Source organism: Phyllobates terribilis, unplaced genomic scaffold, assembly GCF_046119375.1.
Source record: "Phyllobates terribilis strain yellow unplaced genomic scaffold, ASM4611937v1 Scaffold_1__5_contigs__length_1240528914, whole genome shotgun sequence".
Taxonomy (NCBI): Eukaryota; Metazoa; Chordata; class Amphibia; order Anura; family Dendrobatidae; genus Phyllobates; species Phyllobates terribilis.
The window spans coordinates 534,431,943-534,452,509 of NW_027362761.1; the positions used below are offsets into that span (position 1 = coordinate 534,431,943).

Genomic DNA, 20,567 nt, shown 5'->3' on the forward strand with positions numbered 1-20,567 from the left:
TTCCAAGATCGCAATTTATATACAGGGTAGGTAAATGTCTGATCATTGGGGGCTCTTACCACTTGGACCCCACAATCACAAAAATTGGAATCCCAAGTCTCCCTTTTAAATGGAGCAGTAGTCCAGCCAAAAACATGGCATGGTCTCCATCCTTTGACTATTGCTGGGGCTACGTCCGTGCAGATCCTCCTCCTCCTGTCTTCTTGCTTGTTACCTTGCTTTCCAATTAAATGTTATGGAGTAATTTTGCATTGATTCTTTCTCTTTAACCTATTCCAATCTGTTGTCTCAGGAAGAAGAAGGTGAAACCGCTCACCGGAGCCGCACCTGCAGCCAAAAGAGAGGCGACTACTCTGGACGGTCCGGAGGATTGCATCTTCGGAAAGAAGCTAAAACTTGAGCCTTCACCAGTGGACGATGACAAGTAAGAGTTAACGTCTGGCTGTGATTATATTACAGACGGCTTCTGTGAAACTTTGATTTAAGAGAATTTATCTCAAACTGGTAATGGTCTAAAGGCCACAGCCCCACTATCAGTATTCAGTCAGTATTTTTTCTCAGGAGTGGGAGCCGAAACCAGGAGTGGGTGATAAATGCAGAATTGGTGACTTGTTTCTATTATACTTTTTTCTCTGATTGTTCCTCACCTGGTTTTGGCTCCGACTCCTGAGAAAAAATACTGACGGAATACTGACCAAATACTGATAGTGGGGCCGTGGCCAAACAGACAGAGTAGGTGAACCATATAAAGAGACCTGGATTAAAATGTATTTCTGCACATATGGTTTTAAAGACCCCCATCCACATATTCTGTAATGTAAACGGTCACAGCTTCTCGTCGCAGCAACCAGTGCCAAAACAAGTCTGAACACGGCCAAATACTTGGTCGTTTGTAGCAGCAGGAGCTCACTCAGCTCTTAACTCAAGCAGAACTAAAAGAGGTATTCCCATCTCCAAGATCCTATCCCAATATGTAGTAGGTATAATGATAATATTAGCAAATACCTCTAATGTGAAATGTAGTATAGTTCTTCTGATTCACTATGTCTCTTTCCTCATGTGCAAGGCATTGCAGTAGCTTAGGTATCCATGTTTACTACAGCTAACTAACTGTCACTCTATGAGTTGTAACCATGCATACCTAAGCTACTGCAATGCCTGCACATGGGGAAAGCAACATAGTGAATCAGAAGAACTACACTACATTTCTAATTGGAGGGATTAGTTGATATTATTATTACTACACCTACTATATATTGGGATAGGGTTTTGGAGATGGGAAGACCCCCTTTAACTGCAATACCCGACATATTTAATGGACAGAGGTGACGCTGTTTTTGAAAAAGTAGCTGTTTTGTTTCTAATTGGAAAATCCCTTTATCTGGCATATCCACTGCAAATTTAATACAATGAGCTTTACTCGCCCACCATAAATCTGAACCCTTTCTCTGCCCCTGGTCTTTGTTGACAGGCTGCAGCGGTGATGTCAGTACTTAAGCACATTATCGCTGTTGCAAATCACTTGGGTTTTCACTGATGTCAACGTAATCGGCACAAAACCACTGAACCAAGTGATTGGTAGCTCTAGTCTTAATGTCATCACTGCAGCCTGTCAACAAAGATCAGAGGCAGCGGTGGATATCACTAGGTGGCGCTGTTGTTGGGGGTACTGGATTACACAGAAGCACTGATATACCTGACCCACATGTATTCTTACAGCCTAGCAGACCTGATGCCCAGGGTGAAAGTGCAAGAAGTGGACACAATTGAGGGCTGCACCCACGAGGTAATTACTGATGCGATAAGTTGTCTATTTTACACATTGTAGTGAAGCTTCTGCTTTGTGGGATTTGGGCGGCAGAATGCTTCATTCATCAACGCAGACCATCTACAGATTCTCCTAGTAGCCCCAAAAAATGTTGGGCTACTAAAAGAATAGATGGGGCACAAAGTATGAGTCATAAAGGTTTGCCCAATAGTTGATAGCCCCTTTAACTTCAATGGTATTTCTCTTTACACGAATTGATGGCACGTTGCTAGGATATGCCATTACTTAATGATTTCCAGGGGGTCTGACCACAGCCCCACCAACCCCCACTGATCCTGGGAATGAAGGGTCCACCATAAACCTGATAACGGTGAATGGGTGCGGAGTTCTCTTTGCTTTCGTTAAGTCGGATATAAACCAATTCTTAAGTGAGGATTAACCCTTTTATATTAAGGGGAATAAAAAGAGCCTTTTTGCTTCACATCATGACGGTCTCAGCCATATACCCCCCTAGTGCGTGTTCTGTAGCCTTGAGTTGGGGGCACACATTCCCAGTCAACACATTCAGGACCTGGGATGGGTAGACGGCATCTTGTAAGTGACCCGGACTTTGCTTGATTGTACTTGCACAAAGCTGAGACTGGTGCACGATGCCACAGAATAATACAGGTCATGATGTCCAAATTTCCTGTTTCAAGCCCTCTGGATACCTCTGTACAGAAGTTTACATTTGTCTGTTTTCTTCCTTTAGGTTGCACTCCCTGCAGATGACGAGTATTTGCCTTTAAGACCACGAGTCGGCAAAGCTTCAAAGGTGGGTTCTGAAGATTTCAATGGAGAATTGGTTTCCACTGAAGGCATTTAGCATCACTTCCAATCGCCTACACATAAACATGGCTGCCATTCAGTGCAATAAGATATCTGGTAACACTCCGGTACTAAGGAAAACCCTACCTCTGTTCACTCCATTGCAAATAACCATTTTTAACCCCTTCCCGACATTTGACGTCAGTTTGTCATGGTCGGGAAGGGGTTCACGCAAAATGACGGAAATTTACGTCATGGTGATAATGCGGGCACAGAAGCGTTGTCCGCAGGAATAAGTTATAGCCGAGACCCGGCTGTCACTGCCAGAAACAGTGCCCTCACCACCCTGGCCATTTAACCCCCTAATTGCCTCAATCAATAGCGATTGCCGCATTTAGACGGCTGGGAGAGGGAGGGGGCTCCCTCTCCCTTCCGATTGGAGCCCCCGTGACATAATCGCGGAGGCCAAATTGTTGCCATGGCAACCAGAGACCATCATGATAACTTCCGGGTCAGCCAGTTATGGCAAGCCTGTTGGACCATGTGGTCTAAGAGGCTTCTCTCAGTGCAGCACTGACAGGTATAAAGCATTGCAATGCTTTATAACAGTGATCAGATGAATAAAAGTAAAAGTGCCATAGAGGGACAAAGTAGAAAAGTTAAAAAAAAAAAAAAAATTGTAAAAATATTTAAAAAAAAAAAGTTGTACCAATAAATGCACATATTTATGTAAAAAAGACATATTTGGCATTGCTGCGTCTGGAACGACCTGAGCTATGAAACTTTCACAATATTTAATACCTTCCACTGTAAAAAAAAGTGATAAAAAATGTAGCAAAAAATTGCTTTTTCATCATACCACCAAAAAAAGAGCGTGATCAAAAAGTCAAAAGAAAACAAAAATGGAATCACTGAAGAAGTTTTCTTGTCCTGCAAAAAAAACAAGCTACCATTCAGCTCTGTCAGCGGAGAAATAAGTTATAATTCTCAGAATAGAGCAATGCAAAAACAATGTTTTTTTCTATTAAATTGTTTTTTATTGTGTAACCCCCCCCCCAAAAAAAAAAGTGGTATTGCTGTAATCGTACTGACCCGACGAATAAAGCTGCCTTATCGATTTTAACACACGAACGGCATAAAAAAAAAACACTATTCCTGAACTGCTGGTTTTTGTTCATTTTGCCTCCAAAAAATCAGCGTAGAAAGCGATCAAAAAATATGACCCCGAAAATGGTACCAACAAAAACGTCAGCTTGTCTTGAAAGACAAGCCCTCACACGGCTGTAAGCCGAAATATGGAAAAATTATAGCTCTCAGAATATGGCGATGCAAAAACTTTGTTTTGCAACAAAAAAAGCGTCTTTTAGTGTGTGACAGCAACGAAACATAAAAATCCTGATATAAATCTGGTATCTCTGTAGTCATACCAACCAGAAGAATAAAGTAGTCTAATCACTTATACCGCATGAGGAATGGTGTAAAAAAAAAAAAAAACAATTCTTCACCTGCTGTTGATTTGCTCATTCCGCCTCCCAAAGATCACAGTAAGGCTTGGTGCACATTTATCCTGTGCTCTGCGCTGAACGCTTACACCGTGGTTTCCGAGTAAATCTCTAATATATGTAATTCAGACGGATCCTCCAGCAGAAGATTCCCTGTAATGAGGCAGATGAACACTGTGGACGCTTTCTGGCCTATGATCCGGCATTGTCCATCTTTTTAGGCGTGCATAAAAGCGCGATCGGCCACAGTTTTGTGCACTTCTGAAGAGGACACTGCTGAACAGAGGCCAAATGGAGTCCAGAGTAACTCTGCTGCCTCATTATAGTGAATGGATTCCTGGGGGGTTTCCTCAGACTACCATCATTCAGCGATTTAGATGGAAACCCCAAAGGAAGTGCTCAGCGTAGGATGCCGGATAAATTTGAACCTAAATATTTTGTAAAATGTTCCCAATAAAAGCTTCAGCTCAATCCACAAAAATAGCAAGTCCCCACTCAGGTCCGTCATTTGTCAATGGAAATATAGGGCGCTTTCACGTTACTGGTTGTACAAATGCTCTTGAAAAGCGCTATGGCTCCTTGCCCCCCAAAAGAAATAAAGCGAATTCTGCATTCCCAAATCCAAAAGCCCCCTCCCTTCTGAGTCCCACAATGTGCCTTTCAGTTTGCTTTTCTGTGGCCATGAGAGCCCGCCTAATCCGTGTCTCCTGAAGCATGAACTGGTCACTACAACGTACTGGTCACTACAACGGCAGTTTAAAATGTTCACTCCGCAACATCCATTGCTGCTTGTTTATGGAAAACACCCATGGTGTCAAAATCATCACTACACTTGTAGATAAATTCCTAGAGGGGTATAATTTCCAAAATTGGGTCAGTTGAGGGGGTATTCTGCTTTTCTCATACCTAGCAGCTCTGTATATGGTGTCCACTAACTATTCTACTATAATTTTTTTCTCCAAGAGGCAAATGGTTCTCCATCTCTCTGAGTCTCACTGTGTGGCTAAGCAGTACTGTACAGCCACATATGGGGTATTTCCACATTCAGTGGAAATTGCGTTACAAATTTTAGTGACATTTTTACACATTTCCCCATGTGAAAATGTAAAATCTGGGGCTAAAACAAAATTTTTGTGGTAAAAATGTAATTATTTTTACTTCACTGCCCAATGCTATACAATTCTGTGATACACCTGTGGTGTCAATATGATCACTACACCCCTACATGAATTCATTGAGGTGTAGTTCATAAAATGGGGTCACTTATGGGGTTCTGCTGTTCTGGCCCCTCAGGAGCTCTCCCAGTGGGTCATGGCACCCTCAAAACCATAACAGTAAAATTTGCACTATAATATGGCGCTTCTTCCATTCTGAGCTTTGCAATGTGCCTCGAGAGTAGTTCCCGATTACATGTAGGGTATTGGCGCGCTAAGGAGAAATTGCACAACAAACTGAGGTCCATTTTATTCCTATTGGTCCTTATGAAAAATAGAAACTTGGGGCTAAAACAACATTTTAGTGGTAAAAATGTAATTATTCTTTCTTAACCGCCCAATGGTATAAAATTCTGTGGTGTCAACATGCTCACTGCATCCCTAGGTGAATTCATTGGGGGGGTGTAGTTTGTAAAATGAGGTCACATATGGGGTATTCTGCTGTTCTGGCATTTCAGGGGCTCTGCCAATGTGACATGGCACCTTCAAACCATTTCAGCAAAATATACACTATAATATGGCGCTCCTTCCCTTCTGAGCTTTGCACTGTGCCTGAAAAGTAGTTTTTGACCACTTATGGGGTATCCACGTACTAAGGAGAAATTGTGTAACAAATTGTACCCCTCATTTTCTCCTATTATCCCTTTTGAGAATTAAAAACTTAAGGCCAAGCAACATTTTAGTGGGAAAAATAGTAATTTTCTATTAACTCAGCCCATTGCTATACAATTCTTTGAATTGCCTGAGGGTTAAAAATGCTCACTACACCCCTAGATGAATTCCACAATAGGTGTAGTTTCCATAATGGGGTCACTTGTAGGGCTTTCTGCTTTTTTGGCATGTCAGGGGCTCTTCAAATGTGACATGGCCTCCGCAATCTATTCCAGACAATATTGTGCTCCAGAATTCAGTTGGCGCTCCTTTCCTTCGGAGCCCTGCCGTGCGCCCAAACAGTAATTTTCCACTACATATTGGATATCGGCGTACTCAAGAGAAATTGAACAACAAATTGTATGGTCCGCTTTGTCGTGAAAATGAAAAATTGGGGGCCAAAAGAAAATTTTTGCAGGAAAAATGTATTTTTAAATATTCACGGCTCAAATTATAAACTTCTGTGAAGCACCTGTAGGTACAAGATGCTCACCACACATCTAGATAAGTTTCTTGACAGATGTAGTTCCCAAAATAAGGTCACTTTCCACTGTTTAGGCACATCAGGGTCTCTGCAAATGCAACATGCCGTCCACTCTCTTTTCCAGCCAATTTTGCGCTCCAAAGGTCAAACGACACTCCTTCCCTTCAGAGCCCTGCTGTGCGCCCAAACAGTAGTTTTCCACCACATATGGGGTATCTACGTACTCGGGAGAAATTGCAGAGCTAATTATGTGGTCCATTTTCTCCTATTACCCCTGTGAAAATGCAAAATTTGGGGCTAAATCAGCATATTTGTTGGTAAAAGTAAAATTTTCATTTTTTTTCTTTCCACATTGCTTTAATTCTTGTGAAGCACTTGAAGGGTTAATCAACTTTTTGAATGTGGTTGTGAGCACTTTGATGGGCACAGTTTTTAGACTGGTGTCACTTTTGAGTATTTTCTGTCATTCAGGCCCCTCAAAGTCACTTAAAATGTGATGTGGTCCCTTAAAAATTGGTGTTGTAAATTTCGTTAGAAAATTAAGGAATTGCTGATCAAATTTTAACTTCTAACTTCCTAGCAAAAAAAAATTGTTTCAAAAATGATGTAGATGTAAAGTAGTAAATGTTATTTATTATTATTTTATGTGCTATAACTCACTGGTTTCAGGGCATAAGAATTAAAAGTGCAACATTTTAAAAAATTTTGCCAAAATGTTAATATTTTCACAAATGCAAAAAATATCAGCTTAAATTTACCACTAACATGAAGTACAATATGTCGCAAACAAACAGTCTCCGAATCAGTGAGATACATTGAAGCGTTCCAGAGTTATTAGCACATAAAGTGACACTGGTCAGAATTGTAAAAATTAGCCCGGTCATGAAGGTGAAAACAGGCTCACGGGTGAAGCTGTAATGGTGAGTAGTGATCCACGTTGTCTGGGATCCTAGCATAAATTACTTTTTTTTGCATTGCACAGTGCTGCCTTTTATTTCCCTGTCTCTCACTCATTCTCTCTCTTTTTTTTTTTCCTATTTTTAGGAATATCCGTTCATACTTGATGCCTTTCAGAAAGAAGCCATTCTTTGCATCGATAACAATCAGTCTGTCCTGGTGTCTGCTCATACTTCAGCTGGAAAAACCGTGTGTGCAGAGTATGTATTTTTTTCAACGCTATAATTTGTATTGTACCATCTATAATATTTGGTTTTCATATTTTAATTATTTCATGTATTATTTTTAGTGCATTAATCTGTAAACCTCCCTTACTGATCACGAAGGGGCCACAGTGGTCTGTCACTGTGCTGCTCTCTAGCATAGGGTGTGATATTACAGCCTAATCCCCTTCACTTGAGCCAGTTGATGAATCAGTGGCCATGTGGCTAGTAAAACTGTGAATGGCCACTATGTTTTACTGAGTGTCTTTCATGACTAGTGGAGATCTCGCACCAATCATCATTGATTGGATATACCAAGAATATGACCTCAAAGTAGAACTCCATACAAGCCATTATCGCTGATGTTATGGCATGAGCTTATGTCTTATTACCTGAAGGCAATGTTCATCTCCTGTCCTCTTGCTTTCCTACAGATATGCCATAGCTCTGGCTCTCCGGGAAAAACAAAGGGTTATTTTCACCAGCCCAATCAAAGCTCTGAGTAATCAGAAATACAGAGAGATGTACGAAGAGTTCCAGGATGTCGGTTTAATGACTGGAGACGTCACAATCAATCCTACAGCGTCCTGCCTGGTGATGACCACTGAGGTTAGTGTTTAGAACGATGTGATACGTACTCGGCACCCTGAGACAATGCTTTTCTTATTGCCACTGAATTTCATTTATATATCTTGGAGGATCAGTCACCAGATTTCCAACACAAACTGTACACATAATGCAACCGTTCGCTCGAATGGATGTATCGTTAAAGGGATATTCCCATCTCCAATATCATATCCCAATATGTAGTATATGTAATAATAATAATATTACCTCCAGTTAGAAATGTAGTAAAGTTTTTCTGATTAGCTATGTCACTTACCACATGAGCAGGGCATTGAAGTAGCTTGCAAAAAAACAAGCCCCTAATCAGATATGTCATCTGTTAGCAGAAATGTTTTTCCAACTTATTATGCAAATTGCATAAAGGGTTGATTGTTACTTTTTGGATTGCTACTTCCAATAGGTGGCACTATAGAGTTCAAGTCCTCTTTTTCTCTGAAGAGGCAATTTGCATATTAAATTTCCCAGAGAAGCATTGCACGGCGAATAAGCCTCCTTACCTTGACATGCCAGAGCCGGTATGTCATTCTCCACAAGGGGAAACGTTACTCCAACTTATTAGTAGCTCAGAGGCGCTGGAACAGTGAAAACAAAGAACAATCCAGTAAAAGTCACTTTCTTAAAGCCAATGTCCTAATTTCTGAGCCCCTCAGAGGGTCATTGCTATACAGGGGAGAACACACTTATAGGGATTGTTCGGCCTTAGGCTACAAATCTACTCTATGTGACTCCAGACATGAGTCCTCACATCGCGCGCCCTGTGTACTGTGAGGATTCTCTGCTGCCGGCGCTGGGAACAGGTAGTCTTGTGACTGCAAGTATGTGATTTGAACTGGTCGCATTCCGACTAGACGTTGCTTTTGGTAGCATTCTGACTAGGCGTTGCGTCTGGCCTCGCTTAATACACTTGTATTGAGTGAGGCCGCTTGTATAGTCAGCACGTGACCACATGTATGCGACGTGCATCCTTGGAGTGATGCTCCCGGCATCGGAAAATCCTCACAGTGCTCATCCAAAGACCGGACAAACCCTTTAAAAGTGTGTTTTTTCACATCTAATCATTGATGAGCTATTTGCTAGAATTCTTACACATGGCACACCCATCAATCAGCTGAAACAGGACTTAAACAGGCCACAGACGACTACCGCACTTTATCTCCCATTGATGTCAATGTACTGCAGGACTCGGCAACGACCAACTAGCAATTCAGCTCATACATGACTTAGTTCGGGCTGTTGCTAGAGTAGTATTCAGCTGATTGGTTGGCAGTCTAGGGCCCTGCAAATGGTGCCTACAGACTACTCCAGAAACTCTGCTGTCCTGGCATATCGTGGACTCTGCAAATGCGACATGGCGTCCGCTATTGATTCCAGCCAGATTCACTCTTTAAAAGTCAAATTGTGCTCCTTCCTTTCTGAGCCCTTCTTTGCACCCAGACAGTAGTTTTTTGACCATACAAGGGCTATCGCTGCATTTGGAAGAAATGACGCATCAACTGTGAGGTCCATTTTTCGCTATTATTCTTGTGAAAAAAGTAATTTAATTCGCCTTTGAATTAATACTTATCAAGCACCTGAAGGGTTAATACATTTGTTAAATACAGTTTTGAAAATTTGTAGGGTGCAGCTTTTAAAATAGGGTCTTGTTTGCAGGTTTTTTGACCTTTAGGCCCCTCAATGTCAGTTCAAAAGTAAAACGGTCCCTAAAAAATAGGGTTTGTAAATTTCCTTGAAAAGAATTGAAAAGTTACTGCTAAACTTTGATCCCTAAGAACATAAAAAGTTTTAAAACTGAATGCCGACGTAAATTAGACATGTGGTAAATGTTGCTTTCAATTTTTACGCCCTTAGATCACAATTTTTTTTTTTTTTTTTTTAGATTTTCTGCAAAATTTCAGATGTTTAACATTTATTTATATAAAAAAAAATATCTACTTAAATTTGCCACTAACATAAGGTACAAAGTGTGTCCGATAAAACTATCTCAGAATTGCTGGGTTAAAGGGCTATTCCAATCTCCAAGTTCCTATCCCAATATGTAGTGGGTCTAATAATAATATTAGCAAATGCCTCCAATTTGAAATGTAGAATAGTTCTTCTGATTAGCTCTGTCGCTTAACTCATGTGCAAGGCATTGCAGTTGCTTAGATGTCCATGGTTACGACAACTCATAATGGCAGTCAGTTAGTTGTTAGTGGTCCTAACCATGGATATCTAAGTTACTGCAATGCCCTAGGGGGTAAGCGACGTAGCAAATCAGAAGAACTATACTACATTTCTAATTGTAGCTGTTTGCTAATTATTTTTACATCCCCTGCATATTGGGATAGGATCTTGGAGACGGGAATAATAATTTTTTTTTCTATAGCGCCAACATATTCCGCAGCACTTCACATTTTACAGACAATAAAAGATGTTACAGAATAACAATAGTCACATAAATTAACAGATACCAGGAGGAGTGAGGGCCCTGCTCGCAAGCTACAATCTAGGAATACCCCTTTAATTCCACATAAAGTGCACAGGTCAGAAATGAAAAGAGGGTCTCTATCGGTAAAGGACCCTAAAAATGTGCTAGACCTCTCTTAATTGCAGAGACCCAAAGGAATATATTCATAAGATGATGGATTTTGACTCAAAAGTCCAATGTTTCCATAGACATCACAAAGTCACTTTATTTGTCGAGTTCTTACTGTATATGTTTGAGGTATAATGAAATGTTTTCATTTTCCTGTACAGATTTTGCGCAGCATGTTGTACCGAGGCTCGGAGGTCATGAGAGAAGTGGCCTGGGTCATTTTCGATGAGATTCACTACATGAGAGACTCTGGTATGGAGAAGTATTATATTTATTGCTTAATAGCGCGGTGTGGTTTAATCTGCATGTATGCGGTATTCCTCGCATGTTTCCTTAAGCACTACCTGGGCACGGCACGGCACGGGTTGGGTTGGGTTGTGTTGGTTTGTTTGGTTTTTATATGCGCTTTTAACAACTCAAAAAAAAAGTGTTATTGGGTAGTTGCTAACAATGTTGTCACAGACCGCACCTACCGGTGATGCAACGGCTTCCGCTGACGTTATGTATGGACAGGGCTTCTCTTCTGCATTTTTGAGGGGCGTGACTGGTGACGTAATGCTGATTGACAGCCGGCTCCCCGCTGCCAAACTGCGGAGAGCTGCCAGTAAATCAGCATGACATCAGCAGTCACACCCTGTCGATAGAGCAGTCCAATAGAAGAAGAGCTGCTCTACTGACATGGAACAGCTGAATCGCTGGCAGGAGCGGTCTATGATCGGCAGGTAGTTGGCTGGAACTTATTTTTAAAGAGGTCTCCCGGTCTTCTAGTATGTCTGCAGTCAACCTATGTAATTGCAGACTACCAAATCCTCACAGTGTGCCTACTGCACCCCGGTCCGGATTTTCTGGTATTGCTATAAGAGCAAGCAGTCATGTGACTACAAGTATGCTTTTTGCAATTCACTTATATTGAGTGAGGCTTCATACTTGCAGTCATGCTCTCGCCAGCAATATCGGAGCACTGTAAGGATTCACGTACAGTGAGTGACTGCAGACTTTTAGCAGAAGATCAAGGAACCCCTTGAAAGTGAAACTGTCATTCCAGGAGAACTTGCAGCAGAATGTCTGTGTCTGCCTCGAGCTCCTACTCCTCCTCCAACCTTCTTTCTCCATAGAATCTTATAAGCACCAACTGTCGTGGTGCTGTATTTTTTCTTAAGGGGGAGAAAAAAAGAATATTTGTTCGAATCCTGGGAAACCCCATTAAATCTTTCAACTGAAAAATGTTATTTTTAGAGTGTGGCCAGAATGATGAATTAAATGTCTAATATTTATTTATTTATTTTTTTCCTGCATCTCCTCACCAGAGCGAGGCGTCGTCTGGGAAGAGACCATCATTCTTCTGCCAGACAATGTTCACTATGTCTTTCTTTCTGCCACCATTCCCAATGCTCGTCAGTTCGCTGAATGGATCTGCCATCTACATAAACAGGTAAGATGCCAGCAGCGCTCGGGGGGGACGGAGTGATTACATTTAATCACTGTGCTGCTCAGTTTTAAGGATGATTATACTGACATCTGTGTCACCATTAATTATCTCTGTGTTTTCCTGGTTGTAAGATTGTGACCATATGCTCCTATAACATACACTGCTCAAAAAAATAAAGGGAACACTCAAATGACACATCCTAGATCTGAATGAATGAAATATTCTCATTGAATACTTTGTTCTGTACAAAGTTGAATGTGCTGACAACAAAATCACACAAAAATCATCAATGGAAATGAAATTTATTAACCAATGGAGGCCTGAATTTGGAGTCACCCCCAAAATTAAAGTGGAAAAACACACTACAGGCTGATCCAACTTTGATGTAATGTCCTTAAAACAAGTCAAAATGAGGCTCAGTATTGTGTGTGGCCTCCACGTGCCTGTATGACCTCCCTACAACGCCTGGGCATGCTCCTGATGAGGTTGCGGATGGTCTCCTGTGGGATCTCCTCCCAGACCTGGACTAAAGCATCCGCCAACTCCTGGACAGTCTGTGGTGCAACGTGACGTTGGTGGATGGAGCGAGACATGATGTCCCAGATGTGCTCAATCGGATTCAGGTCTGGGGAAAGGGCGGGCCAGTCCATATCTTCAATGCCTTCATCTTGCAGGAACTGCTGACACACTCCAGCCACATGAGATCTGGCATTGTCCTGCATTAGGAGGAACCCAGGTCCAACCGCACCAGCATATGGTCTCACAAGGGGTCTGAGGATCTCATCTCGGTACCTAATGGCAGTCAGGCTACCTCTGGCGAGCACATGGAGGGCTGTGCGGCCCTCTAAAGAAATGCCACCCCACACCATTACTAACGCACTGCCATACCGGTCATGCTGAAGGATGTTGAAGGCAGCAGATCGCTCTCCACGGCGTCTCCAGACTGTCACGTCTGTCACGTGCTCAGTGTGAACCGGCTTTCATCTGTGAAGAGCACAGAGCGCCAGTGGCGACTTTGCCAATCCTGGTGTTCTGTGGCAAATGCCAAGCATCCTGCACGGTGTTGGGCTGTGAGCGCAACCCCCATCTGTGGACGTCGGGCCCTCATACCACCCTAATGGAGTCGGTTTCTAACCGTTTGTGCAGACACATGCACATTTGTGGCCTGCTGGAGGTCATTTTGCAGGGCTCTGGCAGTGCTCCTCCTGTTCCTCCTTGCACAAAGGCGGAGGTAGCGGTCCTGCTGCTGGGTTGTTACCCTCCTACGGCCCCCTCCACGTCTCCTGGTGTACTTGGCTGTCTCCTGGTAGCACCTCCAGCCTCTGGACACTACGCTGACAGACACAGCAAACCTTCTTGCCACAGCTCCCATTGATGTGCCATCCTGGATGAGCTGCACTACCTGAGCAACTTCTGTGGGTTGTAGAGTCCGTCTCATGCTACCACGAGTGTGAAAGCACAACTAACATTCAAAAGTGACCAAAACATCAGCCAGAAAGCATTGGTACTGAGATGTGGTCTGTGGTCCCCACCTGCAGAACCACTCCTTTATTGAGGGTGTCTTGATAATTGCCAATAATTTCCATCTATTGTCTATTCCGTTTGCACAACAGCATGTGAAATTGATTGTCAATCAGTGTTGCTTCCTAAGTGGACAGTTTGATTTCACAGAAGTTTGATTTACTTGGAGTTATATTCTGTTGTTTAAGTGTTCCCGGTGTATATATAAGGAGATCCCTATTCATTCAGTGTTCCGTGATTCTCCTGTAAAACCAGTAGGTGGCGCAAGTCACTGATTACAATTCAGTTTTTTAGTCCATGTTCCTATGTGCTGCTTGTTACAATCTGCTCCGACTATTGTATTTTTGCTGTTTTGTTTTTGTTTTTTTTGTGTTTTTGGTGCAGATTCAGATTTTTTTTGTTTTTTTAGATGTTTAGTTAAGAAATTCTGGGATTCTGCACTTGAAAATGCAACTTTTCTTTTTTTACCTGTGTTTTTTCAGATTTCAAGCCTTTAGATAAAAAAAAATGCTCCAAAACATAGCGTGATACCAAGTTTGTTTATTATTATTGTTATTTTTAATGGCTTAAAAAAAAAAAAAAAAAAAAAAAAACCTTTCCCAGGATCTAGAACTTTTTTCTATATTTACATCGATGGGGCTTTTATAATGGATTATTTCGGGGGGGGGGGGGGAGGGGGGGGGGTGATTCATATTCTTTTTTTTTTTTTTTTTTTTATACTTTTTAAAGTATTTTTGCAGGCTCAAGTCCCCTGAGAGGAATAAAAAAAATGTAATTATGATTTAACAAATATTTAAAAATGAAAAAAATATTTCACTGTTCCAAAAAAAAAAAAAAAAATTTTGGTATTGCAAAAAAAGTCTTAAAAAGTCTGATGTAACAAAAAATTTGTTTAACCCAATAAACAGAATAAAGAAAACAAAAATTCAAAACGCCAGATGTGCTTTTTTTTTTAAATCTGGAAACCAACACTCCACAAAAAGACAGTAAGAGGCCATCAACGCGTCTTTTGTACCTAAAAGTGGTGCCAATAAAAACTACAGCTCGCTGCACAAAAAAAATCAAGCCCTCTTATAACTCCATCATCAGAAAAAAAAATGTTCATAGTTCTGATTCTTTTTAAACCATTAACACTTTCACAACATATGACGCACTATTACGTCGTATGCCGGGTCCCCCGTCTTCTATTCAGGCTCGGAAACTGAGCATGCATCATTGCTAGAAGATAATAGCTATGATGCACCTCCACTTAAATGCAGCTGTCAATCTCTGACGTCGACATTTACAGCGCACGGCCTTGGGTGCAGCGCCGCGCCACACACCGATCGTGCGCCATGACAGCCTGGGATCTGCTGAATGTCCCCCCAATGCTTCTCATGACTGTGCCTTGGTGAAACTCAGCTTGTGGCTGGGTATCATGTGAGACTGTGATTTTTACTATATACTGTGGCATAGCTGTATACAGTACAGACCAAACTTTTGGACACACCTTCTCATTTAAAGATTTTTCTGTATTTTCATGACTTTGAAAATTGTACATTCACACTGAAGGCATCAAAACTATGAATTAACACAAGTGGAATTATATACTTAACAAAAAAGTGTGAAACAACTGAAAATATGTCTTATATTCTAGGTTCTTCAAAGTAGCCACCTTTTGCTTTGATGACTGCTTTGCACACTCTTGGCATTCTCTTGATGAGTTTCAAGAGGTAGTCACCGGAAATGGTTTCACTTCACAGGTGTCCCCTGTCAGGTTTAATAAGTGGGATTTCTTGCCTTATAAATGGGGTTGGGACCATCAGTTGTGTTGTGCAGAAGTCTGGTGGATACACAGCTGATAGTCCTACTGAATAGACTGTTAGAATTTGTATTATGGCAAGAAAAAAAGCAGCTAAATAAAGAAAAACAAGTGGCCATCATTACTTTAAGAAATGAAGGTCAGTCAGTCCGAAAAATTGGGCAAACTTTGAAAGTGTCCCCAAGTGCAGTTGCAAAAACCATCAAGCACTACAAAGAAATTGGCTCTCATGAGGACCGCACAAGGAAAGGAAGACCAAGAGTCACATCTGCTTCTGAGGATAAGTTTATCCGAGTCACCAGCCTCAGAAATCGCAGGTTAACAGCAGCTCAGATTAGAGACCAGGTCAATGCCACACAGAGTTCTAGCAGCAGACACATCTCTACAACAACTGTGAAGAGGAGACTTTGTGCAGCATGCCTTCATGGTAAAATAGCTGCTAGGAAACCACTGCTAAGGACAGGCAACAAGCAAAAGAGACTTGTTTGGGCTAAAGAACACAAGTAATGGACATTAGACCAGTGGAAATCTGTGCTTTGGTCTGATGAGTCCAAATTTGAGATCTTTGGTTCCAACTACCGTGTCTTTGTGCGACGCAGAAAAGGTGAACGGATGGACTCTACATGCCTGGTTCCCACCATGAAGCAAGGAGGAGGAGGTGTGATGGTGCTTTGCTGGTGACACTGTTGGGGATTTATTCAAAATTGAAGGCATACTGAACCAGCATGGCTACCCCAGCATCTTGCAGCGGCATGCTATTCCATCCGGTTTGCGTTTAGTTGGACCATCATTTATATTTCAACAGGACAATGACCCCAAACACACCTCCAGGCTGTGTAAGGGCTATTTGACCAAGAGGGAGAGTGATGGGGTGCTACGCCAGATGACCTGGCCTCCACAGTCACCAGACCTGAACCCAATCGAGATGGTTTGGGGTGAGCTGGACCGCAGAGTGAAGGCAAAAGGGCCAACAAGTGATAAGCATCTCTGGGAACTCCTTCAAGATTGTTGGAAGACCATTTCCGGTGACTACCTCTTGAAGCTCATCAAGAGAATGCCAAGAGGGTGCAAAGCAGTCATCAAAGCACAAGGTGGCTATTTTTAAGAACCTAGAATATAAGACATATTTTCAGTTGTTTCACACTTTTTTGTTAAGTATATAATTCCACGTGTGTTAATTCATAGTTTTGTTGCCTTCAGAGTGAATGTACAATTTACATAGTCAAGAAAATACAGAAAAAGCTTTAAATGAGAAGGTGTGTCCAAACTTTTGGTCTGTACCGTATATTAAAATATAAAAATTCTGATAACCTTCCTTTCCCCCATTAAAAAAATACACATCTGGTATCCCTGCATCCGAAAAAAATCCAACCTATTAAAATATAAAGCTAATTAATTTGATTGGTACGAGCCGTAAGAAAAAAAAAAGCAGTTGCAGGGTTTTGGGGGTTTTTTGGCCACCGCAATAAAAATACAGTAAGAAGCTATTTAGATCTTGTATCTACCCCGAAATGGTATCAATAAAAACATCAGCTCACCTAGAAGTAAGCAACGGAAAATAGCACTTTTTTTTTTCCATCACGTACCAAATATGGATAGTTTATTTTTATTATTATTTATGTAATCTTATGGAGAATCATGTTATCTAGACATTTTTACTGTGCAGTAAACACCATTATAACTCCACCTATATCACCATTGCAGAATTGTGAGGCGGGTGTTTTGGGGTGCAATTTTACCGCACTTTGAACTTTTTTTTTCCCCATTCTCCAATACATTGTATGGTAAAATGAACGGTGTCATTCAATAGTAGAGCTCTTCCTGCAAAAAACAAGCCGTCATATGGCTGTATGCACAGAGAAATAAAAAAGTTACGGCTCTCGGCCCCGTCACTTTAGCGCACTCTAAACAGTGTCAAATTGAAACAAAAAAACAATGGTGGAAGTGCGTGTTTGGTTTTATTTCCACACACTTTTTTTTGTGTTTGGTTACATTGAATGGTAAAAAAAATGATTGGTGTCATTTGACATCTACAACTCGTCCCACTAATAACATTTACCCACCCCACCGCCATACAGTGTTGATGGAAAAATAATAAGGACAAAAGCAAAAATTAGCCATGGCGGGAAGGGGGTTAAGGGAGGACATCTGTACACTTACTTTGTGATCAGTAAATTAACCATTTGAAGGCCAGGCTTTTTTTGTTTTTTTTAGGCTTCATCCTGGTCTCCCGAAAGCCGTAACTGTTTAATCATCCTGTCGACATGGCTGTAAGGCCACATTCACACGTTCAGTATTTGGTCAGTATTTTACATCAGTATTTGTAAGCCAAAACCAGGTGAGGAACAATCAGAGGAAAAGTATAATACAACCCCTGGCAAAAATTATGGAATCACCGTGCTCTGAGGAAGTTCATTCAGTTGTTTAATGTTGTTGAAAAAAAGCAGATCACAGACATGGCACAAAACTAAAGTCATTTCCAATGGCAACTTTAGGGCTTTAAGAAACACTAAAAGAAATCAAGATAAAAATGTGGTACTCAGTAAGGGTAATTTTTCTCAGACCAAGCAGAGGGAAAAAATTATGGAATCATGAAAAACACAAAAAAGAACACTCCAATACATCACTAGTATTTTGTTGCACCACCTCTGGCTTTAAAAACAGCTTTCAGTCTCTGAGGCATGGACTTAATGAGTGACAAACAGTACTCTTCATCAATCTGGCTCCAACTTTCTCTGATTGCTGTTGCCAGATCCGCTTTGCAGGTTGGAGCCTTGTCATGGACCATTTTCTTCAGCTTCCACCAAAGATTTTCAATTGGATTGAGATGCGGACTATTTGCAGGCCATGACATTGACCTTATGTGTCTCCTTACAAGGAATGTTTTCACAGTTTTTGCTCTATGGCAGGATGCATTATCATCTTGAAAAATGATGTCATCATCATCAAACATCCTTTCAATTGAAGGGATAAGAAAACTGTCCAAAATATCAATGTAAACTTCGGCATTTATTGAAGATGTAATGACAGCCATCTCCCCAGTGCCTTTACCTGACATGCAGCCCCATATCATCAATGACTGTGGAGATTTGCATGTTCTCTTCATGCAGTCATCTTTATAAATCTCATTGGAACGGCACCAAACAAAAGTTCCAGCATCATCACCTTGCCCAATGCAGATTAGCGATTCAGCACTGAATATGACCTTCATCCAGTCATCCATAGTCCACGATTGCTTTTCCTTAGCCCATTGTAACCTTGTTTTTTTCTGTTTAGGTGTTAATGATGGCTTATGTTTAGCTTTTCTGTATGTAAATCCCATTTCCTTTAGGCTGAGTTCACACGATGCGTTTTTCATGCGTTTCCGCGGCGTTTTTGCAGTTGCGTAAACTCCGCGGAAACGCATGAAAAACGCATGGTAGAAGGGCAGCAATGTTCCCCAATTGAAATCCGCATGTGCTGTGCCCATGATGCGGATTTTTCCGCAGCGTAAATGCTGCGGTCAAAAATCCGCAGCATGTCAATTAATTTTGCGGAAACGCTGCTCTTTTGCCGCCATTGACTTGCATTAGACCGCATGGAATCCGCATCACTGTATATGTTGATGCGCTTTTCATGCGGTCTAATGTGCGGATGGTACCCGGGTGTGGATGAGAGGACTCTCATCCAGACCCAGGTACCATTAAAAAAAAAAGAATAAAATAAAAAATATATATATTCTCACCTTCTGACGGCCCGCGCAGCGCTAATGCTTGATTCCCCGCACTTCGCGGTTGAATGAAGAAGGACCTTCGCTGACGTCAGAGTCATGTGATGGGTCACGTGACGCTGACGTCGGAAGGTCCTAAAGTCTTCACTGCCAGCAGCCGGGACCGAGCGAAGCCGGACACCGGGGGTCATCAGAGGGTAAAGTATATATTTATTTTTTATTTTTTGACATTCACACACTATATAAATCCATGCCGGTTGCATGGATTTATATAGTGTGAAGTTGACAAGCACTTTCCAAGTGATGCTAAAATCGCTTGGGAAGCGCTTGTCAACCCGCATGCGGAAATGAAAGTGAAGACCGCTTCATTTCCGCATGTCGCTGGCAGGAAACCGCATGTACAATCCGCATGCGTTTTTTCCTGCCAGAGAGATGCAGAAACGCTCAGGAAAAAATCCTGAGCATTTCTGCATCGTGTGCACATACCCTTAGGCGGTTTCTTACAGTTCGGTCACAGACATTGACTCCAGTTTCCTCCCATTCGTTCCTCATTTATTTTGTTGTCTATTTCCTGTTTTGGAGACATATTGCTTTAACTTTCCGGTCTTGACGCTTTGATGTCTTCCTTGGTCTACCTGTATGTTTGCCTTTAACAACCTTCCCATTTTGTTTGTATTTGGTCCAGATTTTAGACACAGCTGACTGTGAACAACCAACATCTTTTGCAACATTGTGTGATGATTTACCTTCTTTTAAGAGTTTGATAATCCTCTCCTTTGTTTCAATTGACATCTCTCGTGATTCATGTCAGTCCACTTGGTGCAACAGCTCTCCAAGGTGTGATCACTCCTTTTTAGATGCAGACTAACGAGCAGATCTAATTTGATGCAGGTGTTAGTTTTGGAAATGAAAATTTACAGGGTAATTCCATAATTTTTCCCTCTGCTTGGTCTGAAAAAAATTACCTTTACTGAGTACCACATTTTTAATCTTGATTTCTTTTAGTGTTTCTTAAAGCCCTAAAGTTGCCATTTGAAATGACTTTAGTTTTGTGCCATGTCTGTGATCTGCTTTTTTTCAACAACATTAAACAACTGAATGAACATCCTCCGAGCCCAGTGATTCCATAATTTTTGCCAGGGGTTGTAGAAACACGTCACCACTTCTGCATTTATCACCCACTCCTGGTTTTGGCATACAAATACTGATGAAAATACTGACCGAATACTGAATGTGTGAACGTGGCCTAAGAGGGCAGCTATTTTGTATCATTATTTAATTCATTATTATTTTTCCTCGTTTAATTTACCATATATTGT

The 20,567-nt window shown here is 41.4% G+C and overlaps 1 protein-coding gene across 1 annotated transcript in view; it reads left to right on the plus strand.

Annotated features, from left to right (window-relative positions):
- MTREX (Mtr4 exosome RNA helicase) overlaps positions 1–20,567 on the plus strand; it is a 75,970-nt gene that overhangs the window by 5,202 nt on the left and 50,201 nt on the right. The window contains exons 2-8 of the mRNA XM_073680342.1: positions 293–424; positions 1,720–1,786; positions 2,520–2,582; positions 7,471–7,583; positions 8,021–8,195; positions 10,950–11,040; positions 12,096–12,220. Coding sequence (XP_073536443.1) covers positions 293–424; positions 1,720–1,786; positions 2,520–2,582; positions 7,471–7,583; positions 8,021–8,195; positions 10,950–11,040; positions 12,096–12,220 — 766 coding nt within the window. The remainder of the gene's footprint in view (positions 1–292; positions 425–1,719; positions 1,787–2,519; positions 2,583–7,470; positions 7,584–8,020; positions 8,196–10,949; positions 11,041–12,095; positions 12,221–20,567) is intronic.